The following is a 25685-nucleotide window of genomic DNA, read 5'->3' on the forward strand; positions in this document are numbered from 1 at the left end:
TCGCTGCCATTTGGGGCCACAAAACCTGCAAAATGTGCAGCTTTAAAATAAGTCACTGAATAAATTCCTGAACTGAAAGATGTGGATGTACTTGGCAGCTCGGTATGCATAGGGATATACACATGGTCTGCTTAACTCTTTAACTCTCTTTACATTTATTTAGAGACACTCTGTGCATCTTGGTTCCATCAACATGGCCTCGGAGGCGTGTGTGTGTGTGTGTTCCCCACATGAAGAAATTCCTGCAAAGTGAAGACATTTTGCTGGTCCTGGCTTTTCAAAAGCGGCCATTTTAAGGTTGGGTCAGGGTCAGGGGTCGGCATTTAGTGGGGCAGGTTAGAGAATGAGTGCAAGTCGGTGGAATGTCCTCACAGGTATAAGAACAATGTGTGTGTATGTATAAAAGCCAGAGGGGAGAACAGTGAGCTGGAGAAGGCGGGCCACAGCGGCCCTTACATAAGACCGAGTGGAGCTCCTCCAACTGAACAATATGTACTGAGCGTCAGAGAGAAGAGACAGCAGAGAGAGTTTCCATTCGCTTAGCAAAGGAAGAGTGTGTGTGTGTGTGAGCGAGTGCATGTGTGTGTGTGAATCAACTGCTGTGGTACAAGCATGGCGTATGCAGCTGGACCGAACGGTACGTCATAGCATGTTGTTGTTTTTTTTATGTTTGTGCACAAGTGTGTGCTTGTTGGCAGGGAGGGGGGGGGGTGATTGGTGATTGGATGGCAGTTTTTGTTGAGTTTTTTTAGCTTATGCGATAGAGATAGAGAGAGAGACACACACCCACATTAGCTGGCTTGTGCATGTGCAAGTGATGGTTTCATGTGAGGGATGTGTGTGTGAGTGGTTTGTTTTTGGGGTCTCTAGACTATTCAGCACAGTAGAGTTGAATAATGGTTGACTAGTTACTGAATACTTACCAGAATTACATCTTGAAGCAGATGATTTTTTGTTGTTTAGCCCAGTGGTTCTCAAACTTTTTCACGTCAAGGACCCCTAAACTGACACAAATTAGACCACGGACCCCCATTTGATAAGATTTTGTCCCAGGGTCCCCCATCTGATGAGATTTTTGCTTTTAGATGTTTTATTACAGAAAGTGTATGAAACCCTTGACCAAAATAGTCATACATTCTGTCATTGTGTTACTTATGGATGGAATTATGGAGAAAATAAATTATTCCCCTTTTTGCTGGGGACCCCCTGGGGGTCCCCGACCCCACTTTGAGAACCACTGGTTTAGCCCATCAAAATGAACTGGTGCATCTAGTTTTTATGTAACTCTGAAGAATTGTAATTCTGCTTAAAATCTGTTACAAGTGATCAGAAGTTTTATTTCCATGGCATTCAAATCTCCATTTCACTATTTGAAACAGTACAAATTCCAATAACAATGATATGACTGTTGGTAAACCTGTATTTCTTGTTATCTGTAGAATATCTCACCATACAGGTACGGTTTGTAATAACAATACACCATAGGACATCTTGAGGCAATATGGTGATCCCCGTGGGTTTCTTTGTAGGGATGCCAGATGGTATAGCAGCATTCTTTTGAGTGCTGCTGTAAAAGAGGACACTTCTTACCGTGACATGAAGACGCAAGTTTGAAATGCCTAAAGACAGGGTTGGATTGAATTAGAATTAGCATTTTAATCGTGTTTGTAATTTTTCTGGCTGTCATGCTGCTGTACAATGTAGCTACTAGAGTAAAAAGGCTTCTCTCTCCTGCTGTATTAGTCGGTAGGGCTCAGTGGAGTTGTGAATGCCCCAGGCCAAAGAAAGGATCATAAAAATGGCTGACATAGCTGAGCTGTCAGGCTGTTAAAATAGAGGTTTGTGTGTCCTCTAGAGGGCGCATCTAAAGACTGGAGTATACAACTTTTTTGGGAATGCTGACATTTCTGCACGGATTACATAATATAGCAACATCTTGCCCAGTGGAAGATTTCAGATAAATTCGTCCTGCTGTTGCTTGTGTTACTCCGTTGTTACTTTGGCTTTAGGAGAGTTTTCAAAACTGAAAGTAGTAATCCTTGTGATCCCCGTTTTTCTTTTTTCATTGCTGTGTTTCTGCACTGCACTTCCCACAGATCACCTGTCAATCAAACGGTGTGTCCTGTATTGTGACGTCTTTTTCCTTGGATTTTCTGTTGATGGAGTTTGAGTTTCTGTAGGTGGCCCTCTGAAAGTTTTCATGTACTGGATAGAGGTTGTGGCATATCAATCAGCGAGAGAGAGTAGCAAAACAGACATTTATTTACACGAAGATTACTACTTTCAGTTCCTCCAGATCAGGCAGAGGAAAGGGGGCATTCCCCTCTGAAACTGGCAGTGCCCTGCCGGCCTGGCATTGATGTTGACATCTCTTTCCCTCTCCCTCTCTCTCAGTGTCAGGGCCAGCTGGTCTAACAGCGCTATAAATAGCTCTCATTGGACCTCCAGGGCCATATCAGGCTCAGACAGTGAACCTGAGAGAGACAGAGAGAGAAAGGATGACTGTCTGACGAACATACTAGAGCGACAGAAAAGCAATAGAGAAAGAGGGGAGGGCCAGCGGATAGAGAGAGAGAGAGAGAGAGAGAGAGAAGACGAGACAGCGGGGCAGGGCTGGGCTTTCACTTCTTGCGGTCAGTCAACCGGTCGGTCAGTCGGTAAGCCGGGCCGTCAGTCGGCAGGGATGGGTGATCCGGTGACCCTGATGGAATCCACCGCGCCTCCTGTCGTCCCCACGGTGATCGCCGCGGACACCGGAGGTGAGGATGGCGGTCGGTGTAAGGGGTACGGGCCGGAGACCAGAGGAGGACAACATAGTCTGGAGGTCATTGTATCGGGCCTGGTTGTGTGGTTGCAAGTGGATGGGTTGGGGGGGTCTAGAATCAACAGCGTATCTGCAGATCCTTAAGTCTGAAAAAGTCCTAATTTATCGAAATTTGAGGCTAAATTATTTACATTTATTAAGATGTCTTAGAGGGCTTAGTTAAATTACTAAGTTGTTCTACTAAGTTTAATTTTGATGCAAATATTAAATCAGATAGTGGTGCTGAGAGATTTATTTTTGCAATCAGGGATATCTAGTCAAAGCAGAGCTGGATATTAAGGCAAATGAGTTAAGGCAAATGTCATGAGTTGTGTAGCTTGACTAAAGGATTTTACTGGCTGCAGTGTGCCTGTTTCAGTTCCTTGTATTAGATTACTTCACTTCCAGTTGGTCACAGTAAGTTTGATCGCATCCTTGTCCACCTTTTTAGATTAATGCAGAACAGGGTTAGCAAAGATTACAGTGTGTTCCTTATGAAGGATTTGAATAGGAGCAAATTCTGAGCTCGAGACTGATAGTAAGGCCTCGTGTTTCAGTGGATTTAGTCATTGTGATGGTATAAAGCTTATGTTGCCATTACATTAGTTGTAAACCTGTGACATGGGAAGTTTGAATGAACATCACCCATCATTTTGCTTGCCATGAGAGTAGGACCAGAGTTGGTGCTATATTTCTATGCGTGTGTTCAAACAAAGATCATAGTTCAAATCACTCACATAGCCTATATATTGAGTGTGTGTGTGGGTTTGACCTAGCACCATGTAGCGGACTTCTCTAGCACCTGTTCATTCTCTCTGCCACTATTTCTACCCACAGTGCATCTCGGGGTGTCATCGGCACCCGGAATAACTTTTCACCCATTGCTCTTTTGCGTGCGGCTTATTTTCTCTTTTTCTTTTTCCATCGCTCCCTTTCCCCCGGAGCCAAGTCGGGTGGAGCGGTAGAGATAGATGACGCGTAAATCCTGCCAGATTTGTCCAGATTTTAGTGTAAAAAAAATGAAACGGAATTAATCTCTTGCCTGCCAAACCAGTCGGGAACACCAAGATGATGTGGAACATGTGTGTTTTTCTCCCGCTGGTCTCGACCCATATACCGAACCTCTTGATGTATTGTGAATGGGGACCTGCACTAGCATGGCCTAAGTTGAAATGAATATTCATTCTGTGTCTCACATGTCAGAATATTATTTTGAAGAAGTTGCTGTTAATTGATTAACCACGTACCTCTGGTTAAGCGACATAAGTGTGTGTGTGTAATTGCGCTCTAAAAGTTAACCATCGCTGTTTTGCTAATGCTTGCACAGTAATAATACAGGTGCAGCTGCGGTAATACTAGTTTGTGGAATACAGCATTGAATTTGAATGCAAATGAACAAAAACTTGACACCCTCTCCTGTTTCTGTCTTGTCAGATGGTGCCAAACCCCAGGTAGCCAACAAGAATGGGAAGAAGGCGGACTCCGGGTCCGGCGGCGGCAGCTTCTTCACCTGGTTCATGGTCCTCGCCCTGCTGGGCGTCTGGACATCCGTCGCCGTGGTCTACTTCGACCTGGTCGACTACCAGGGAGTCCTCGGTGAGTACACAATGCATACTGTGGAAAAGAGTGCACACATGTATGAATACACATGCACATATACAGGCGAGAGCAAGCACAGAAGCATACATCACCATATACATTTAGGCAAGCAAAGATGCACACTGCACATGTGGCTAACGCTTGCATGAAGTCTAAATTGAGCTGACTTGAGAGGTTATCAGACTGTCATTGTGAGTCAACACACTCGTAAGGAAAGGAAGAATACATTCAGCTCCTCTTAGATCAGTGGATGTTCTTAAAATAGTCTTGATTGGTGCAGAAAAACCAATGCGTTTTGGCAGAAAGCCTCACCAGGGTTGCATGACAAGAAAGTGGATCTTCTAGAGGATACCCTGATGTAGGCGTTTATGTACCATTTTTTTGTTTCAGTCACCAGTTTGTTTTTTTTAATGTCCACCAGCCTCCAGGAGTAGCTGAATTTGTTGTTCCTTTCTAGCCTTTTCTGGTTCATGCACCTTGGGTGCAAGGTGAGGTAGCAACAGTTTTGGTTTACTTCTTCAACACACTCGTATACCATCTGTCCTACTGACATCTGACATGCCACAGATGCCATCTGTCCCTGAACTGAACTTTAGCACTGACAGAGCACTGCTCACAAATCAACAGTCAGGGCCAACCTGGCAGGAGTCTTTTATTTATTGGACTGTGTCCGGGATGTGATACCGGATTCACTCCACAGTGTTGCTTTGCTCATTCCATTTTGCGTTCCCAGTTGAATTAAACCAAATACTTACAAAATGGGATGCAAAATGGCCACCAGAAAATGGCTGCAGATGAGAGCATGTGACATCGAGTGAAAATGGAAATATTCTGAAGGCCTTTTATTAGAATATTACACCAACTAACAATGCTCTTATTCCAGCTATACTGTCATCAGCTTGACGAGTAAATCCACATACCAGTGTTTTGTGTGGTCATTACACAAAATGGTACTCTTCATAAACAATGGATCATGTTTGACTCACCTCAACTAGGTGCAATGTAGAGCCGAAATTTCTGTCTCAATGTTTTGTGCTAAGTCAAACATCATTTACTGCAACTCAGTCTACCACTTGAGCAGTTTATCTGCCTTTGCGAGAGGCTGTACTGTAAGATGCATGTTTTTGTTAACTGATCAGAATATACCTTCTGTCACTAATCAGCACCCCTAATGATCATCTGGAACAATCTGTTTCTGTTTCTGTTTAGTAATCTGCTATTCATGTATGAATTCTGAATCTGTTTGATCTGTTGTTAATTTTGCTGTTATTCCAATATCTGTGTTTTGTGTTTTGCATGCAGACAAGGCTAAGGACTTACAAATTAACCTGTCTGAGGCCTTGCAAGGTAAACATCTCAAGGCAAATCTCTCTTAGAACCAATAATAACAAATATAAACTTCATCATCTCTGCCGTCATTGTTGTGGTTTCTGGATCTGCACCCCCCACCCTTCTGGAGCCCTGAATCAAAAAGAGTTCAGCCATTCCAATAACCAGCGGTATTAGAGTAATTTCCTACCATGAAAACGTGGTTTGTGGTTTTCTACACACAAATCTTTCCTAACTTATTTGCCTGTCTCTCGGTGAACACAATGCCCATTGTTTTTCTGTAACTGTGCCTCTCCCTTTAGCGGTGTGGAGGAAGGGTCATTCTATTCTTAAACTTAAGCCCATTTCCCTGTGATTAGACAAACATGTGATTGCCCAACTCACACATGTTAAGGACTGGAATGTATTCACCTAATGAAGAGAAATTTTTTTAAAAGTCAACTTGTTCTGAAGATTGATACTGCTAACCCCCTCGATGTAACGGCATGAGGTTGATGTAAGCAGGAAGACCAGGCATGACATTCTTCTTAGAACAGATGATTAAAACTATCCTCCTTGTTAAGCTGCTAGGGAACATGTGAAGGAAAACAAGACTTGACTGTAGGCCCACCATCTACCGTACTGAATTTGGACAAATCTTCTGGTCCCAACTGTTTTAGATCCAGGGCTCCTGTCTGAATGACTTGTCAAACTTCATGTCCTTCCCCCTCCTCTCTGGTCCAATTAGTGTGTAGCTGGTAGCCAGTTACCAAGCAGCTTTGATTATAGCATCCTAGAGCTAGGACACAAATCAGATTTATTAGCTGTCTATTGACATCTTGCTAGATTGAGGAGAAGGTCCCATGCAGGACCTTGAGCAGTGAATACCAATTTGCAGGAGAAGTTGTCAAATATGATTTTTTCCAATGATTCCATACTAACATTTGACAACACAGTATACCCTATCCCAAATAATTGTATCTTTTAAATAACTAGCACAACAAAATGTACAGGAAAGGTCAAGGGGTACCCATAGTTTTTGGCAAAATCGTATATTATTCCACAGTATCTTATCTTTAGTATTTTATCTTCAAATGAAACCTAGTGAGCTCTTCCCATTCCCTTCCCATCTTCCTTCCATACTTCCTCATCTGGCCTACAACACTGTCATTTGCTCCATTAACCATAATTTTTACATACTGTTAAAACCAAAGTAATCATATCCCAGTTTATCCCTCAGATACAATGTAATCCAGTACTACTCCATGGATAAAATCTCAAAGGGATACTTCGACATGAATTTTAGTCTTTTTTTTTTTTTGCTTCACCAAGCACTTACGACAACAGTGGAAAAACTTTGTGTTGGAATTTCACTTAATAAAACCTCAGCATGTTGGCATTTATAGCATTCCTCATTCAAACTGATAGGTAGAACTTGCTGCAAGTGAGCTCATTGGCTCAGGAATGCTAACAATGCGAACAAGCTGGTTTTAGGCTAGTTACTGTATCATGAGACAACTAAAATAAACTGACTAAAATTCCCCATGTCGAAGTATCACAATCACATTGCTCCTTAGTGATAGTGGTTACAGTGAAAACTGAAAGGTCCCGACTACCCTGCTAGAAGTGAAACACTGTCCTTTACCATATTACCCCACATTACCCCCACTACTGTATCCCACATTATCCCATAGTTAGGTTTTTGGGAGACTATCCCGTTGGTCAGCTTACCCATTAAGTGTTGAGAACATAGACACCAAAATCATCCATGTGTCCATAGTAGATAATTTGCTCCGGTACTCCATGCTAACACTTTAGCATACACTATGTTGAGTGATAGTAGGCGGCAACGGGCCAGTCTTCCAAAAACTCTGTGTATACCTTTTAACGTCTTTCTGTGTTCCATGTAACTCCCAAACTAAAGTTAGCGGTAACTGTTAAAACATAAGGCTTAAATGTGTGCCCGTTACCCTGCTGTAGGTAAACTGGTGGCGTACGATACCGACGGCGATGGTGATTTTGATGTCGAGGATGCTAAAGTTCTGCTAGGCAAGTTGATTTATCTATAATTTTACTACTAATATGCTGTCATTATACGATCAGTGCCCTGCGGAAAGCTCATAGTTTTAAAAGTCATAAATCAAGAAAAATCTATTGGATTTCCATTGACATATTTCGGCATTTTCATTATTAATGGTTTGACATTATAAGAGTTAGAAGATTTCTGCAGGCCACTGATACAATGTGTGTTTTATGTATGTTGATTAAAATAAGCAGTAATTTGGGTTTTCTTTTGCATGACTGACTCTTGTGTTGTTGACTCTAACCAGAGAGACAATTTCAGCCATTTCAACTTGAGTTGAGCTCCCCAAAAGCTTAAGTTCAGCGTTTCTTAAACTATGGTTTGTGATGAAAAATGGGCCACGGCCTGTTTTTCAACATCTCCACATGGAAACAATTTTAGTGTCTTTTAATGAGCCTGAGACCCAGGGCGAGAAACTAAATTCTTAAAGCTTAGGTCCTGACCTAAAAAGTTAAAGATTCTCGGTGGTACCTCTATAATAAACCTGCAAGGTTTGTCAACTAACCTGTTATTCAAAGATGGAATTAATGAGGGTTTTTAGGACCGGGCTGGGTTTAATTTACCTTCAATGCAAGAAGCGCGTTTTCATTAAATTTCAGGCACTGAAAACTTCAAATTGACTGAACTGAAGGTGAATTGCCCCTAGCCTTGTTTTGCACACAGCACTCCCATCAATTTCCAATGGAAATGTTCTGTTTTTCTTTATTTCTGTGTTATTTTGTTATTTTATTTGTTATTTTCTAGCAGTAGAGTTTTTGGGGCATCTCTCCTCTAGTCTATATGAAGCTCAAAGCATTCATGGCAACTGGGAGCTTTTCTTCTAGCTTGGAGGTCAGAAAAGTTGTAGTTCCCAGTTGTCTTCAACGCAACGCTAATCCCCAAGCCTACTGCATGTTGCATGGTACTGATACGGGATCAGGATCCATTCCATTTATTGTCTGTGTGAGGTTCACAACTCCCAAACCAATAGTACAGTGTACACTAGATTTGACTTGATTTGACACGTGGGACCACAGACGTATGGTACAAATGACGGTATGCCATTTGTAGTAGAACCAAGATGTGAAGAACTCTGCTGAAGAGGTTCTACACAGTACCTAAAAGAACCAAAAAAGTTTCCATTTGTTCATAGGACAACCATGAGAATCAGGAGTTCAGGTTGGCCTTTTATTGGGGCCACAGTGTTTACATGGTTTAACATGGAGGCCAATGAAGACCCTTAATCAAGAGCTGACAGTCTGTTCTTTTGACTCGTATCAATCTTTTGATGGCAGACTCATATTATAATGTATGTGAGTCAACAGCAAAAAAAGAGTCACTGTCCCAGTATCCACACTATTGACTGTATTTTGCTCTAAATAGAAGCATTTTAGGCTAGTATCAGAACTTGGCACTACAAGATAACGTCTTTGGCTCCAATTTTCTTGTTCTGAAATGTTGTTATACTGCAGTGCTCTGCTCTGTACCACCACAATTACTTTGATGAGGCTCTACTAAGTCTAAATAGAGGGGAATCCAGTCTGTCACCGAAGAGGTCGTTCTTCAGTCTGTCTATCTATCTACCCATCTATCTGTCTATCCATGTCTCTGTAACCGTCCCTTGCCTCTGTGTTGCTCTGCTGTAATCTATTCACCAAGAAGTTTTGCCTTGCAACTTTCTGGCTGCTTGGGAACTGCTCCCATTGCTGCTTCCTGGCTCCACACTGCATGCTCCCATCCTGGCAGTATACTGTAGTTCTCTTGCACTTGATTTAGATCCTCTTCGAATCTCCCTCCTTCTATCTTTTCACTTTCTCGCTCTTATCGTACGTATTTGAGCACGTCTCTCTCAAGCGCTATCACAACTGCTTTGTAGAAAACCATTGAAGCTCCCTCTGCATGTTCCTGTCTAGGCTTTATACTGTAGTTCTGTCGCTTTTATACTTTCCCTCTTTTGATTCTCACTCTCTGTTTGTTGGTCTCTCAATCCCTCTCTGTATCTGATTGTCTCTAGCTATGTTTCCATCCAATTGGCAAGTGAATTTTGCACGAACGTTTGAAATGCCACAAAAAGCAAAGTGCAAATTAGGCTAGATTTCCATCAGCTGGGTTAATACGAATACATCTACTTCCTGAATGTCAAAAGAAACATATCCATGAGAAAAATGGAAAGACTCTTTTAAGAATGCTCTGGAAGGTTGAGGAGTCCAAAGCCACTTTTGAACTGTTGTACAATGAAATTGAACCGGTCGTACCAAACCTAGGTCATTATGTTTCCATTGCAATTCATCACAGAATTTCTTTATTGACAAAACCTTTCCTCCTCAAGCAAGCGTAAAGACTTAGAAATTGGAGGAAATTGTAGCAAATTTTGCCATTTTCAGATTTTCTATCGTGATGCATCAGAATTTGCCAAAAAAATACTTGGATGGAAACCCAGCTTCTGTCCGTATCTCTGTTTCTTTCTTTTTCTCTGCCTCACTCCTTCTATGTCTGTCTAATTCTGACTCCAACTGCTTACTATAGAGCCTGAGTAGTTCCCTCGCTGCCTAACCTACGCTTAAAACTTCTCCACCTTTTCCTCTCGTTTCTTTCCCTCCCTCTCTCTTTCCTCTTCTCATAACCGCCTCTTTCTTTACTTCATCACATCTTTTTCTCCTTTTCTTTGACTCCATCTTCCCATCTATCTCTGACTTTACCACTTTCTTCACTTTTCCCCTGCTCCTTCTCCTCCACTTCTTTCTCTCCATCTGTTCATCCATCCATCCATCCTCCGTCCATCCCCTCCCTCTTGTTTGCGTAGGCCTGACCAGTGAGGGCGGTGGTCAGGGCGAATCCGAGGTTCTGGATTGGTTAGCGGAAGTGGAGGAGGGCGGCTCTGATTGGCTTAACAGCTTCTTCACTTTCCTGTATGGTCTGATAAACCCCCTGGAGCCCCTGGAGGAGGAGCACGGTACTGCAGGCGGCGTCCGGGAGGAGCGGGAGGAGGACGAGGAGGAGGAGGAGGGAGGGGTCAGGAGGAGAGGAGCGAAAGATGACGGAAGTCAGGGGCAGAAGATTATCATAGTCGGTCTCCATAACCAATAGCCTCAGGCCAGCTAATGCCCAGCAACAGCCCAATCCACTGATGCACTCAAAGTTTTTCTAAAGGAACCCACATTTCTTTTTAAAATAACTATCCTCACAACCCAAGCTATTGTGTAGGAAAAAATGCACCCTTCTTTGAAGCTACCTATTTCCCTACAGTATTTTACTTGGCTTACCTTTGCAGACTGTGGCAACTTAAGCTAGCCAGTAGCTTTGGATACAAATTTCCTCTTGTGCTATAGAGCCTGTGACCCACCTCCTGGACCCCTACTTAGTTCTTGACAAACCACTCCACTAATGAACATTTTAGACAGGGGGTCAGTCAACACAGAATCCCTTAATGTCCAGAAACCCTACAACTTGATAAATGAGCCTCATTCTTGGGGGACAAAACATAGAATCACCAGTCCCTAGTTGGAAATATCAACAAAATCTTGCAGAGAACATTAAAACCTTACGAAGGACTTTTGACTGTCAGTCCCTTTGCTGAGATGAGGACATTTCACTCAGGAACACTTTTTGAAAAACCCTCTTTTTGAACCTCCGTTTCTCTTTTCTACAAGTTATCGATGAATTGTTTTGTGCACAAACCTGTTGGTTGCAGCCAATGACACTATAGACAATGCAAAGATGGAGTGACCAGTTGCACTTGGACAACTGCTTGGTTGTCCCTTTTCTCTTAATTTCTGTCTACTCCTACTGCTGCATGCCATACAAACTGACCCTGAAAGCATTTACACTGTATACTTGGACTATTAGCATGAATTTGTACTTTGTTTTTTACTCTTTCAAGTTGAAGCTTCTTGGTTTTGTCTTGAATTCATAGTCGAATTGCTGTTGAAAGTTTGTTTTGTTTTAAATTCATGAGTAATTGAGCTAAGTTGGTGCATTCCATCCTTCAGGTGCTTGTGTACTCTGAGGTAATTAAGTTTCATTTTGTTGTTTGATTGCAGTTGGTTGCTTTATACCATTCCTCAGCTCGGTAGCAGTGTATACCCATTTTCATCAGAATCGCTCCATCCTCCCGATCATCCTTTAAATGTAATAAAAGCAAACATCTTTCACCTAGTCGTCAATCATAAGGCTTATGACTTATTGGTTGTTTAATGCATAGTTTGTTTGACATAGTGATATGTCAGAGAGAGAGAGTCAGAGAGACAAGAGAGTGATACAGAAAGGAAAAAAAGTGAGGAGAGAGAGGTTCGTCCTATCTAGAAAAGAAAGCGTTTGTTTTCTACTGGTGTTTCTACAAGCTCGACAGCTGAAACAAACGGTGTGTGTGGGTGGATCGGAGTGTGTGTGTCTATGTTTTGACAGGTTTGCAGTGTAATGGAGGCAAGGAGGACACATGATTTTAAAACCGGCTAGTTCTGCTCTAGGGTGGAGTGATTCCAATTCCGCAGTCGCGTTTATTTATTAGAGGTATGAATCTCTACGTAGGTGTTAAAGCGCTCTAACTTACACTGCTCAACTGGTTAGACTGGTGAGAGCTCCCTGTCTCACCAAGTCATTGTAAAATGACTAAGCGTAGGTTGAGCAGAAAGTCACTGTGCCTCCAATCTGCCACCTAAGAGGCAGAATATATTTATCACAGTCCTGCTGGTTCATCCTGCGTTGTCCTCCAACACTGTGGTTGCATTTACTCCTAATGGCTATCTATCTTTTTTAATTTTTTTATCTTTGTATAAGTTTTGGCACACATTCTTGGCCAATCATTGTAGCTGATCACTAGATTCTCATAGGGATTCCCAATTTCCCAGTTTAACTTCTTAATATTTTCTTTATTTTGTCTGCTGTCCTGACTGATGCACTGGTTTTTCTGATAGTCCTAACATCGTCATTGGTTTTACATCATGTTACTAGAGCCATACCGGTTTGTATGCAAATAACCGCCTCGAGGCATATAGAAGCCAAATGATTTGTTTGATACCGCACAACCCATTATCAGTAATAGATCATAGTCACTTCTCACATATGCATGTGTTGGGTGTGACACTTAACCAGAGGCCATATATACATACAAGTCTACTGAATCCATTACAAGTTGCAGCCCGCAAAAACTCTAACGAGGCTTCTGTGGAAAGAAGGTGTGTCTTGCATGTGAGCTGGTTATGATCTGAATTGCTGGAGACTTTGTCATTGACTTGATGCATATTGGATGCTCATTTTGAAAGTTTTCAAACTAACAATTCAGACTGGACTTTTGCTTTGACTTGCATGTTGTATGTTAATTGCGTGTATTAAGATCATATAGTACTGGGTGTTGATTTTTGTTTGACTGTCACAATTTATGTTCTCACATGTGTGTGTGTGTGTTACATAAACATCAGTTAAGGGCAGTGGGGTACATGAAGAAAAGAAAAAAGAGAGATCCAGAGGTACCACTTCATATCTGTCTGGCTGATAATCTGCTGTGTTTACTGTGGAATTTTTCAGCCTACAAACTACAGTAATGACATTTTGTAGGCAATGTTGCTTGCTCTGGCTATTCAGTGACAGCAGAAACACTCTTGTGCATTATACTGTGTGTGTGTTCCCAGTCCACCCAGAACTCCCAGTCCGTAGGTTCAGGAGGAGAGAGAGGCGGAAAGCGGGAACCAGAGGAACTCAGTATTTGGCAGGCATGAGAACAGCATCGTTAGACTGTGGTGGGCAGCTAGCTTTGGCCTGTTAGTGTGAACTAGGGTTTGCTTTGCTTCGTACAAAGTGGTGTAGTGGTAAAATAAAACGTGGGTAAACTGCGACCTCTAGTCGGTGATCATCTTAAGGCCAACAACCACCGCTATGAACCAATCAGTTATTAGTTTATGCTTTAGGTGGGTTTACCCTCCACTACATCCCTGATTGTACCATTTTGCATCCCAAAAGTAATTATACCCAATGGCTATATAAAATGTGTCTCCTGTGACATTGTGACAATTGAGAGAAAAAGATAATTTGTCTGTAAGCTTTACCACTAGAATGCGTCTCTGTTGGGCCCTATTTGCACGAGTTGAACTTGTTGCTTTACAGATCTGGATTTGTGTACATTTTCCGTAATGTTTGCTTTCAGTCAGCTGCTGTATGTTTGTCTGTTAGCTAGGTTGTCTGGCAGTGCTCTACCAGTGCTCTAGCTTTGACTGTAGACCTGTTGGCTCCAGGCTGAGACGAGCTTCATGTGTCGTGTCCAGTGGGATTGTAGTATATGGAGCTGCTTCAAAGGCTTTGCCTTGCGTGCTGAATGGAACTTGGCTGGGTGGATGGATGAACGAATGTGGAAACGGGTGGAGCGCTGAGCGGCATACAGCGGCCTGGCTACACCAGTCCAATCCCAGTGTTGTAACTTTGTTGTCTTGTTTGTGTGTAACATCAGATGAGAAGCCAGATGTGGCCAGGAGGGGAGCTAAGAAAGGTATCGTCCTGCCAACCAACTGCATGGTGTGGGCTAGACGCATAGAACATAATTCTAATGAGTGAGGATGATAATGAGGAGGATTTGCGTTGTTCTTTGATACTTTAAGACGGTACTAATATACTTTGCTGTGTTGTGATGAGATACTGTAATCTACCATCTTAACGCACAGCTTAAGACCCAGAGTGGTGTGACCTTCCTCCTAATAAACTCCCATAAAACTAGTGTAAAACCTTCTCAACTGGTCTAGGCCGGTCTAAAACCAATCTAAACCCAACCCATCGGTGTTGTCTACAAAGTCTACTCACTGCTTGGAGAAGAAATGCTCTACAGATGTGCCTACGCCAGCGTACTGCATGGTGGCATCCAATAACGCATTACATTTTAGAACGCAGCATGGCCTCCTTCGCATAGTAACTCATGTTAAACGAGTGGCGTAAAAGCAACCGGTGTTATCGTACGTCCGCCCCAGAAAACCCTCTGACCAAGGACGTGGGCTGGAAGCTGCGGGAGGCTCTGAAGCAGCAGCTGGCCATCATCCACGAGCGCGTGGAGGCCAAGAAGATCGCCAAGCTGGCCCTGGCCGAGGTCCGGCAGCTCCTGGCCAAGGAGGAGGAGGACAAGGTCTTGGAGCTGAGGAGGGAGGAGGTGACCGCCAAGGCCAGGGAGAGGGTAGCCGCCAGGCTGAAGGAGGAAGAGGAGAAGATAGAGAGGGAGGAGATGGAGAAAGCCCTGGAGAAACTCAGAAGGGAGAAAGCGAAACAGCAGGAGGAGAAAGGGGAGGGGGAGGGGAGCGAGAAGGAGAAGGAGGGGGAGAGGAAATCGAGGAAGGGAGGTGAGAAAGAGGAGAAGAAGGAGAGAAGGGCAGAGGGGGAGGGGAAGAAGGCGCAGGAGGAGGACAGGGGGAAAGGGAAAGAGTCGGCCAAAGACAAGGGCAGAAAGGGCAAATCTGACAAAGGAGGCAGGAAATGAAGTCAGAGGTCAGACCTGTAGTTGATATGCCAACACTGGTGGCAGAGGAGGCTAAAGATCCCAGATAAAGCCGCCTTAGAGACTGGGGTCTGGTGCACCGCCCCCTGGTTATAGGGGTGGGAAACCCCGAACGGAGATGGCAGCCATTTTCAGCGGAGGAAGGGTTAGATAAAAAGGGAAGGGGTTGGAAAAAGCATTGAAATGTGCTTTAATAGTGTGATGTATTCAAATTTTAGATTTGACTAGATTGAAATGGATGGTTTAACAGGCCATTTAGTTCTTCAGCACTTAGAATCAAACGTTATGGTGTAGTGAAGAGATTTGTCTTGTATTCACGAGAAATCCCCACTTGTGGAAGAATTGAGTTTTTCTAAATCTAGGACCGTGAATATGTGTTGTTTCCTTCTTTTTGTCAATAAAGTTTCTGGATCCATGTAGGTGCCCTTTTTTTTTTTTCTACGAGTGTAAACCGGTCTTTTTCTTTCACTGGGTCTATCAGAATGGAAGGGATTGGATATTGTACGAGTGTGTGTGTGGAAAGCATACAGAACTCATGTAGCAATCTGGAAGAAAGTTGCTTGAGGGATGATTGAAAAAATAAACCAAACTCTGCCCCTACTCACTAGTTTCCTACACTTCTAAAATCTGCAGTTTATCCCTTTTCCACTTTGCTTTTTATCTATTTTGACTTCTCACACAATCCATGATTTTCTTTCTCTTGTGTGAATTCAAATCATGATACTATCAGATATCAAACTGTGAAACTTCAAAGAGTCAGCAGCAAAAGAAAACCCATGTCCTTTTTTTATGTTGGTGTGTTACATGTGAATGGTGTATTACTATTATCATATGATGACAATCTGATTTGACACATACATTTCTGACACACATTCAAGATCCTGTGCATCACGTATGCGTCCCATTGTACACAGATACATAATATGGATGAAATGTATGTCAAAATTACCACTTTCATATATGTTCTACAGGTATTTATGTGTCTGACATGATCCAGATATTTGGAATATACAGTATTTAAATGTGTTTTATCCCAGAATATATTATACAAGAGTATTTGTTGAAATATGAGCTTATCCCACACTACATTGACAAATATATTCACTCATATTGTTATATATGTGCTCATCCCAGGATTTATTATATATACATGTAGATATATTTTCTTACATTTTACACCAGTCAAGTGTTTTTACTAGCCTGCCACACAGTCTTTGGTCCCATGGTGCCTCGTTTGCACCAAGGCGGCAGCGTTGTTTCCTGCTGTATTGTGTGCTGTCATGCCAACCAAACGTGTGCGTCGTCCCGTGTAGGACTGAAAGAGAAGGTCACCGTCGTCACCCCCGCCAAGCAAGAGGCCGCCGCCCCACTGGAGGCTCCTGCACCCACACCGGAAGGTAACACACACCACAGAGACATGCACGCATACACACACACACACATGCACAATCTCTCCAGTGGTGCTGCAGGAACATGTTTGTAGTAGCTAATGAGGCACACACACACACACATACATCATTGTGTTATATGATGAGATCCCTGGAGCCTTAAAGGGATATACTACAGTATCATTTGGCTCATTATCTGTTGGCTTAGTATCATTTGTTATCAACAGCACCTCTTGGTTACCAAACCCTCTTATTGGTGGTCCAGTTTAAAGGTGCTATGTATAGCATTTTTAATATCAATATTTCTTTGTCAAATTAATTGTGGTACCTTGGAATAATTACTGCAAACAAATGAGACCATGGTGGAGATGATTGGTAGCCTCTGTCTCACACTAGTGGTATTTCTGCTAGTGTTTCTCAAAATTAAGACTACATTTCCCATAAACCCTTTCTGTAGCAAAGAGCTACTGGTCTCCCGCCCCCCTCCCTGGTGTCGCTCCAGGTGTGTTTGTTTCTCTTTGTCTTGTCTGAAGAGAATAAAAATATAATATCCTTCCAACATCTGCTGAATACACCTTCCATCCCAATCACACACACACACACACACACACACACACAGACACAGTGCATGCCCATACATGCTTGCACAGATGCAATCGCCCTCACAAAAGCTGCCATTAAAATTGAGTAATAACATTATCAATTCCTTTGCCTTTCTCTCCTTAGCTGTCGTTGAGCCCGAGCCCGAGGTTGTTGAGGAAGTGATTGAAGCCGATGTAGCAGAAGAGGCTGCTGCACCCCCGCCAGGTAGGTGTGAGTGTGTGTGTGTGTGTGTGTGCGTACGTGAGTGTGAATGCCTACACATGACATTTTAGTCAGCAACTGGCTTTGTGGAATCAATGAATCATGTAGCAAACAAAAACCAGTGTCCAGTAATGCAAGTAGAACTGGAAATTTGTCTTGGCAAACTTCAAATATCATCCTTCAGCTACATGTTATTCTCCCTGTATCCTGTAAGACCTGCTTATTGTCTGAATTTGAAAACTCCTTATTCCAAGGTTTAAAGTCATGTGAGATCTTATTTTACAGTGTTATTGGATTCAGTCAAAATTATAATTTGACTTAGAAAAATTAGATTGGAAGTGCTTCTTTCTCTCACTCCACTACTTCCAGTAGCTCTTTCAATTCTCTAATACCCCTTTCACACTGGACTAGCGATCTGTGAAATGCCAAATTAGACTGTCAGTGGGGTCAGAGTTCAACTTTGAACTAATTTAGCTTTGTATTGTATCTGGATTGTCACATCTGCCATGTTGAACACAGAGGTCTGAATTGCCTCCTGAAGGATGGACCCAGATCAACATACTGTAATCTTCCCAACGTGTGTGTGTGTGTGTGAAGGGGCATTAGGGTTGAACTCTCTGCTTCTCCCCATTAGAGCCTGAGCCTGAGGTTGAGCCCGAGCCCGAACCTGAGGTGGTTGAAGCCGAACCTGAGCCCGAGCCCGAGCCCGAGCCCGAGGCTGAGCCAGAACCAGAGCCTGAGGAGGCTCCTGAGGTTGGTAGAGACCAGTTTCGTTATTATAAACCCATCAGCAGAACTGTGTCCAGCTGCAGACACCCTTGGCCAAATGCGAGTTTCTCCAAGCGCTCCCTGCTGAAAGATATGACATCAAAAATACATATACATACATACATCCATTTTTTTTTTTTTTTTTTTTTTCAGAGATCATATTTCTCTGCCTCTTCCATATCCTAACTACTGCAGATTTCACCTATTGTTTATATCTTTCCATTGGCTAGTTAAGGGTGATCTTAAGTGATGCTGTTGCTGTCCAAATTTGGCCACATCGATGTTATAATTTATATTCTTTATTTTCACTTCAACATCACAGCTCCCACTTCAGGTCTTGTGGCGACCAATCCATAAAGTACATGTAACCAAACCCTTTTCTGACGTGTCCAGGTGATCGAGGAGGAGCCAGAGGTGCTGGAGGAGGAGCCTGCTCCCGTGGAGGAGGAGGCGCCTGTGGAGGAGGCGGTGGAGGAGGAGGCCGCTGCCGAGGAGGAGGCCGTGGAAGAGGTACGTGCTTCTGCTACTGCGCATTGTATCCCAACTGCATACCTGCTTTCCTTCACCGTTTAATTTGTAATAATTAAGGCCATTTTAAAGCTGCACTAGGCATCTCTGCAGCAGTACCACTTCACTTTCTGACTTCCAGTGGTTCTCAGTCCAGGTTTTCATTCCAGCCATCTAATCAGGTACTGATTTCCACCTGGGATGCCAGGTGGATGCAATTAACTGCAATTGACCACCTGGTAGCATAGATTGTTTTTTTTAATTTAGGCTAAGACGGGTGGATTTTAACTAGAAATCATGTGTAGTGCAGCTTTAATGAAACGTTCCAACAGAAACTGTGCTTACAACATAATTAAAATCAAAATTGGAAACGACACTCAAAAAGAAAAATACTTTCATCCGGTGTTATGTGTGTGGTAGAAACTCTTTTTTTATTTTTTATTTTTACTTAGTATTTACTTAGTTCACAGTGGTCAAAAGCATTAGCATGTGCACTGTGATTTGTCCTTCTTCTTCTTGTTTATTTCCAGAACACTTACAATTGGTGATCCATAAATATTTACTTATTCTACTGTAGTACTTATGTAAGTGGTACTTAGAATAAGCACCACTTATGAACAGAAGCTATGCACACCAGGCACTATGCATTTTTTGTTTTTTAGCATTTTTTTAGGGATGCGCACAAGTCCATTTTGGGTTACTATTCAGTGTGTGGTATTGACGAATATTCAGATATTGACCAAAAAGGCTAAAGCAGATTATGGACAAAAATAATCATTGTACAGTATTCTGCTTTCTACAGTACTGATCGGTTGTATATCTTTAGCAATCATGTTGGCAATGAGGGCAGAGATTCTCTGTTTGGTTTCTGTTACACAAATATTGTCATGCTAGTTTGGTTATATCATCTTGCTTGTAAGAAGTAGTGGGCCGTTTTGTTTTTTTTAATGATTCAGCATTGTTGTTGTTATGGAGCCAACAACTGTTCCACATAATTTACACTGAACAAGATTGTCCTTTTTACTTTCTTGGAGTTGGCTCACCCTAGGCTTTTGTGTGGCTTTGCTAATGACATACTTGCTACCAAAAGCAGTTACTGGAGGATGAGTGCCAAACAGTGAGTGTGGAGTGTTTTGAAATGACACCAGAAGCCCTCTAGTGGCTGATCCACAGAGCTTACTCTGCTGTTGGAGCTCTACCTAGTTAGTTCACTTTGTTAGAAGTACTTGGTTTGCAGAACAAATATTCGTTTTTTTTATGACCCAACCCTAATTTTGGTACATACCATGGTGCTCCAGAAAAAGATAAGAAATAAGTTGGATCATGATTTGGCAAACCTATCCATAGGTGCTTCGATAGCAAACGAAGCGTGAGATGTTCATAGTTTCTCCTGTGACCTGTGGCTTACATTGATTGATCCAGGCCGCACCAGTCGAGGAGGAGCCGGCAGCTGAGGAGGAGGCTGTTGAGGAGTTTGCGGCAGACCAGGCTGCAGAGGAGCCAGCAGAGGAGGAGGCTGTGGAGGAACCGGCAGCGGAACAGGCTGTAGAGGAGGAGGTTGCAGAGGAGGCTGTGGAGGAGCCGGCAGCAGATGTAGAGGAGGCCGCGGAAGAGGCTGCTCCAGTAGAGGAGGCCGTGGAGGAGGCTGCAACGGAAGAGGAGGCTGTGGAGGAGCCTGCCGCAGAAGAGGAGGCTGTGGAGGAGCCTGCCGCAGAAGAGGAGGCCGTGGAGGAGGCTGCTGCAGATGTAGAGGAGGCCGTGGAGGAGGCCACGGAAGAGGAGGAGGCCGCAGAGGAGGCTGCTGAGGAGGTGGCAGCAGAAGTAGAGGCCGCAGAGGAGGAGGTCGCTCCCTCAGAAGAAGCCGTCGAGGAGGTTGCTGAGGAGGTGGCGGCCGAGGTAGAGGCTGTAGAAGAGGAAGTCGCTCCCTCAGAAGAAGCCGCCGAGGAGGTGGAGGCCGTAGAAGAAGAGGTCGCTCCCTCAGAAGAAGCCGTCGAGGAGCCAGCCGCAGATGCAGAGGTTGCAGAAGAAGAGGACGCTCCTTCAGAAGAAGCAGTGGAGGAGGCCGCAGAGGAGGTAGAGGCTGTGGAGGAGAACGCTCCTTCAGAAGAGGAAGAGCCAGCAGTACCAGGTAAGGAAGAGGGGCATTGGCAAAAAGCATCAGAAAAACCATCAGGCAAAGTGTTAACCACATTTCAACTTGAACAGCTGTGTAGCAACTTTTTTCACAGGGGTTTTGGTGTCTATCTTTGTTGGCTCTGTAAGTGAAACGGTTCCATATAAAGCAGCATTGAAATTTCAGTTATCATGACAACACTAGCAGGAATAATCAGCCCTTATCAAGGCACTGAGGTTTTGCTAATAAATCCATTTCCTAACCCTCCACAAACAGGGTGGTTTCTGCTCTTATCTAATTGCTACAGTGCTTGTATAACAGAGGGTAAAATAGCGTTATCAGCCTCACACATTTCAGCACTGATTACTGAACCACCAGGACAGAATAGCGTTCAGGAAGGTTTGTGAGGGTCCAAGAACAGTTTGTATTAAAACATTTTTTTTAACACATTTGCAGTCACATTTAAAGCAATACACCAAGTTTTGGGTAGGCTGTCCCATTGGTCAGCTTACCCGTGATGAGAGTGATGAGAACATGGACAACAAAATCATGTGTCCCTGGTAGATCACTGGCTCTGGAGCTCCATGCTAACACTTTAGCATACACTATGTTGAGTTATAATAGTAGTAGTAGTAATTTTAGTGATAAAAAGTTGTCGGTGGCTACTGTAAGGCCTGTAGATTCATACATTTTAAAATTAAATATTAACTCAATATAGCTGATGTAGCTAGGTTTATTTTTGGAACTATTTCAGGTGAGCAACCATGTATCCATCCACTGCACAGTGATCTTTAGCTGTACTCAGTCTTATATTACCCATCACATTCACTTGCTATGGAAAATGGGGAAAGTAGTCCCTGCTACAAACGGTGTGTTGTTTTTACATTTAATGTACATTTTAACATTTTTTATATCATATTTAGTGTATATTTTACCAATCTCCTACACAATACTGCCATTCCTAGCCACATATGTTGCTACAACGCTACAAGCTCACATTTTCTCACTTTTGAGATAATGCTAGTGGCTACTATCACTCAACATGGTGTATGCTAAAGTGTTAGCATGGAGCACTAGAGACAGCAATCTACTAGGGACACATGGATGAATGTGGTGTCCATGTTCTCATCACTTAATAGCTAAATTGATAAATGGGACAATCTTCTGAAGTACAGTGTATGTTAATGCTATCTCCAGGAGCTTTATATAATCGGTGTGTGGTTTCAAATGATGTTCTTTTTCCACATTCACAGAGGAAACAGAAGAAGTAGCAGAAGAAGAAGTAGCACAAGAGGAAGAGGAGGCACCAGAAGCAGGTGGGTACACACACACAGTCCTGGACTATCTAATAATTGATGTCCAAAATAGGTAGTAGGCCAAAATGTTTTCTCTGATTTTGTGATCTTACGTGTGTGTGTTTTTCTATTTTTCAACGGCAGATTTTGCAGAGGCAGAGGAACAGATTCAGGATGAGCCCACAGGTAAACTTGGTTTTCATTCTCATGTTTATTAGGCTGTGTGTAAACTTGGTATCAATGCCAAAGGCTCACCCATACCAAAAACACCACCACTGACAATACTGTAATTGGTCTAATATTAGTGTTTCCAAGTCATTCTGTTTGTCTGGACCAGTTTGAATCGTTCTGTGACCCACTTTTGGATCCTGACCCAGACTTTGAAAAACATGGCATTAACTGTGTATTACATAATGTTGCATCAGGACACTACGGCACTTTGCAGCAAAGCATGCCGGCTATCTAAGTCAACGTGGCACTGATTGTCAGCTGTACTTTGGGTACAGTAAAGATAACAGAGCCTATGTTCCTGGGTAAATGTAGCCAATCTCCTCATGGCCATAAAACACACAGAAAAATCAGATTACATGTCATTTTTACCTGTTTAGACAAGATTGGTGTCACAAATTGTTACAAAACGGCTCTTTCTCCCTGTGTGATTCTAGTTATACTCAGTTGTACTGTGTAGAAACAGCCATGACTGATAAGGTGAAGCCACCTTTGAAACCTTTGCGGGCTGCAACATGCCTGACCACTCTGATGTGTCCGTGTGTTGTGTTCTTTATAACAAGTTTCATATTCATAATTGGCACATGAACAGATCCAGACAAAGATTTCTTCAAATTACTCGGTCTCCCTTTAAGATCCAATCAGGAATTTATTTGAACATCTACACTTTGGATTTAAATTCACATATATTCTTGAGGAATTTGACTTGTAGATGGAAAATAACTTGTCAATTATCGTAACACATATTACTAACTGTTTACAAATGTGACAGCCTTACAACCGTAAAGTACATGTTAAACACTCAGAGTGTCGGTCCTTATGAAAAGGTCAGATGCATTTCGGAGTGAAAAAAGATCTTCTATCCGCTAGATCAGTGTTTCTCAACGTGGGGTCCGGGGACCACCAGGAGTCCTTGAGGGGGTTCCAGGGGGTCCCCAGCAAATTGATGAATTGTTAAACTTCAGCATTATTTCATTTACAAGAAATTTCTGGACAAGATTCTGGACAAAATCATATCTAACAATAAAAATATTCTCCGATTTGGATCCAAGAGGCAAAATCTCATTAAACGGGGGTCTGTGGCCCTAATGTGGACTAAATTAGGGGTCCTTGACATGGAAAAAGGTTGAGAATCACTGCGATAGAGCACTATGTAAACAAAGCCAGATGCAGGGTGAAGGCATGTCAGCAGAAGGCGGCGTAATGCAGTCACAGATCACAGATTGGGGCTTTAGATGCCTTCAGATTGCCTTTGGAGCAAAGAGGCCAATCCAAAGTCTACATGGCTCTTTGTCAGACTACTTTGCCATTGTAAATAAAGCCTATAAAGTAACTCTCCATCAGGCTGTAGTTTGGTGCCCAACCTTTCTCCATATCTAAGTGAATCCAAGTTAGATCTTGTACTTTTTTTTATCACTGTAATGGAGAGCAAAGATCAAGCAGGAATGCCCAGATATTTATTTGGATATCAGATACAGGGACTTGTATGTGCTGCCTGTCATGGAGGGCAGAGCAGTCACTTCCCTCTAGTGTTAGGTTGCAGAAACACAATCTATAAAATGGCTGTCAGTCTTCATTGTCACCGCCTTCACCAGCAGAGGTCATGCTACATGATCACTGGTAAAGCACCATGTAGTCAGGGAAAAATAGCCTCCATATGTGATGACAATAATGCACTTTTAGTTTTTTCAGAGATTGGTGCAAAATATGTGCTCCAGTACAACAAATGTCACTTATCATTTCTAAATAACAACACCCAAACATGTACTCATCACACAGTGTCACACATAAACATCGTGGTCTCTTGCTGATGTCATCTTCCGTTTGCGGTCTCCCCCCCTCCCCCCCCTTACAGAAACGTAGAGCCTGCGGTCGTCGCGGCGACGGAGCAAGGACCCGCTGACGTTGCATCACCACCCTCCGGGGCGCGCGCTCGGAGCGATGCGGCTCTCTCACCTCGGGAGAAACGGATCGAGTCGTCACGACAACACTCGTCTCTCTCTCTCTCTCTCTCCCCCTCTCCCTCCCTCCCCCTCCCCTCTCTCTCTCCCGCTCTTTCTGAAAAACACCTTCCTTTTTGAATTTTTTTTTTTTTTTGTAGTGTAAATCTGTCTGATCACAGATGAGTTGTTTGTTAATAATATGGTACTTTTCTTTTCCCCCCCTCTCTTGACCGTTTTTTTTTTGTTTTTTTTTTTTTGGTTTGTTTTGTTTGCTTTTGATTTTATTTTTAGTTGTGTTTAGCAAAATGGAGAATCCATTCCCATTCTTGTGTAGGGCGGTGTAGATCTGTGTGTCTGTGGCCAGACGTCCAGGCCATGGAAACCTCTTATGTTGCTGTACTTCCACGGCCAGAGTCTTGCATCTGAAAGAGAGTCTGGAACACTTTTTTTTTTTTCAAGCTTCCAGTGACTTTTTCTAGTTTGTTGCCACGCAATATTACGCCAAAACTTGCTCCCTAGCTGGATTTTTAACTGTAACTGAACACTCTTATCAGGAAACACTAGAAGTATTTGGCAGTTGCAGCGGCAAAAAAAAGTCTTTGAGATGGAAGACTCTGGTCTGTATGGCGAGGTTAGCGTTTGACTTTGCGGGTTCAAAAAAAAAAAACCTTCACATTGCGTTTAACGGACCGGGGCGATGGGAGGAAAAGTGCTATATATTTTAAGGAGAAAGTCATGGGAATAGACCATTTTTCCCACCCCCCAAGTATGCACTAAACACCCATGGGTGCTAAGATGACTTCAGCAAACCTTCCCCCCCGCCCCCTGCTCGGCCACGGCGTTGTAGACCCTACGCCTCCCTCCCTCCGCCCTCCTCGCCCCAGTCAGTCTGTTATTTACCACTCAGTATGTGTCGACTCCAGACTCCAGGATGAGCCATATGCTAGCATGTGAATGCAGAGAGAAAGCGTGCGTGTGTGTGTGTGTGTGTGATCCTTAACGTACCCCCCCCCCCCGAGGACGAGCGCGTGTTGTGTGTGTGTGTGCGTCGACAAATCAGCCGTAGATGTCGTCATGTTGGAAGTTCCCGGAGACTCGACCCTGTTTATATTTTGTCTTTCACTATTTCTTTTCTCATTATTCCAAACTACCAGTACCTCTGTGTGTGTGTGTGTGTGTGTGTGTGTGTGTGTGTTCTGTAGATTTCCAGCTGTTCATGTTGATTTTTTTTTTTTATTATTATTATTATTATTTCCAAGTATGATGACCAGGACCACCTAACTCGGATCATCAAGGAAGCTCAAATTCCAAGTTTTCTCTGTAAAGTTTTTGACTTTAAACTTTTTTTTTTTCCTTTTTTGAGTTTGACTTAGTAAAGCTGTTTGACTTCTAAACTTTC

The 25685-nt window shown here is 43.0% G+C and overlaps 1 protein-coding gene across 1 annotated transcript; it reads left to right on the forward strand.

Moving 5' to 3' along the window:
• Positions 1-2643: 2643 nt before the first annotated feature.
• On the forward strand, positions 2644-24518 carry asph (aspartate beta-hydroxylase). Its single transcript, XM_071512215.1, has 12 exons — positions 2644-2759; positions 4238-4399; positions 5705-5749; positions 7691-7759; positions 16554-16637; positions 17355-17435; positions 18067-18185; positions 18594-18710; positions 20130-20835; positions 22074-22136; positions 22260-22301; positions 24199-24518. The coding sequence occupies exons 1-12, from the start codon at positions 2684-2686 to the stop codon at positions 24204-24206; spliced, it is 1572 nt and encodes a 523-aa protein (XP_071368316.1). The 5' UTR covers positions 2644-2683; the 3' UTR covers positions 24207-24518.
• Positions 24519-25685: the final 1167 nt, after the last annotated feature.

Source organism: Centroberyx affinis, unplaced genomic scaffold, assembly GCF_046629955.1.
Source record: "Centroberyx affinis isolate AG114_WGS23_722 - 3 ecotype Tasmania unplaced genomic scaffold, CSIRO-AGI_Caff_v1 ptg006177l_1, whole genome shotgun sequence".
NCBI classification, from domain to species: domain Eukaryota; kingdom Metazoa; phylum Chordata; class Actinopteri; order Beryciformes; family Berycidae; genus Centroberyx; species Centroberyx affinis.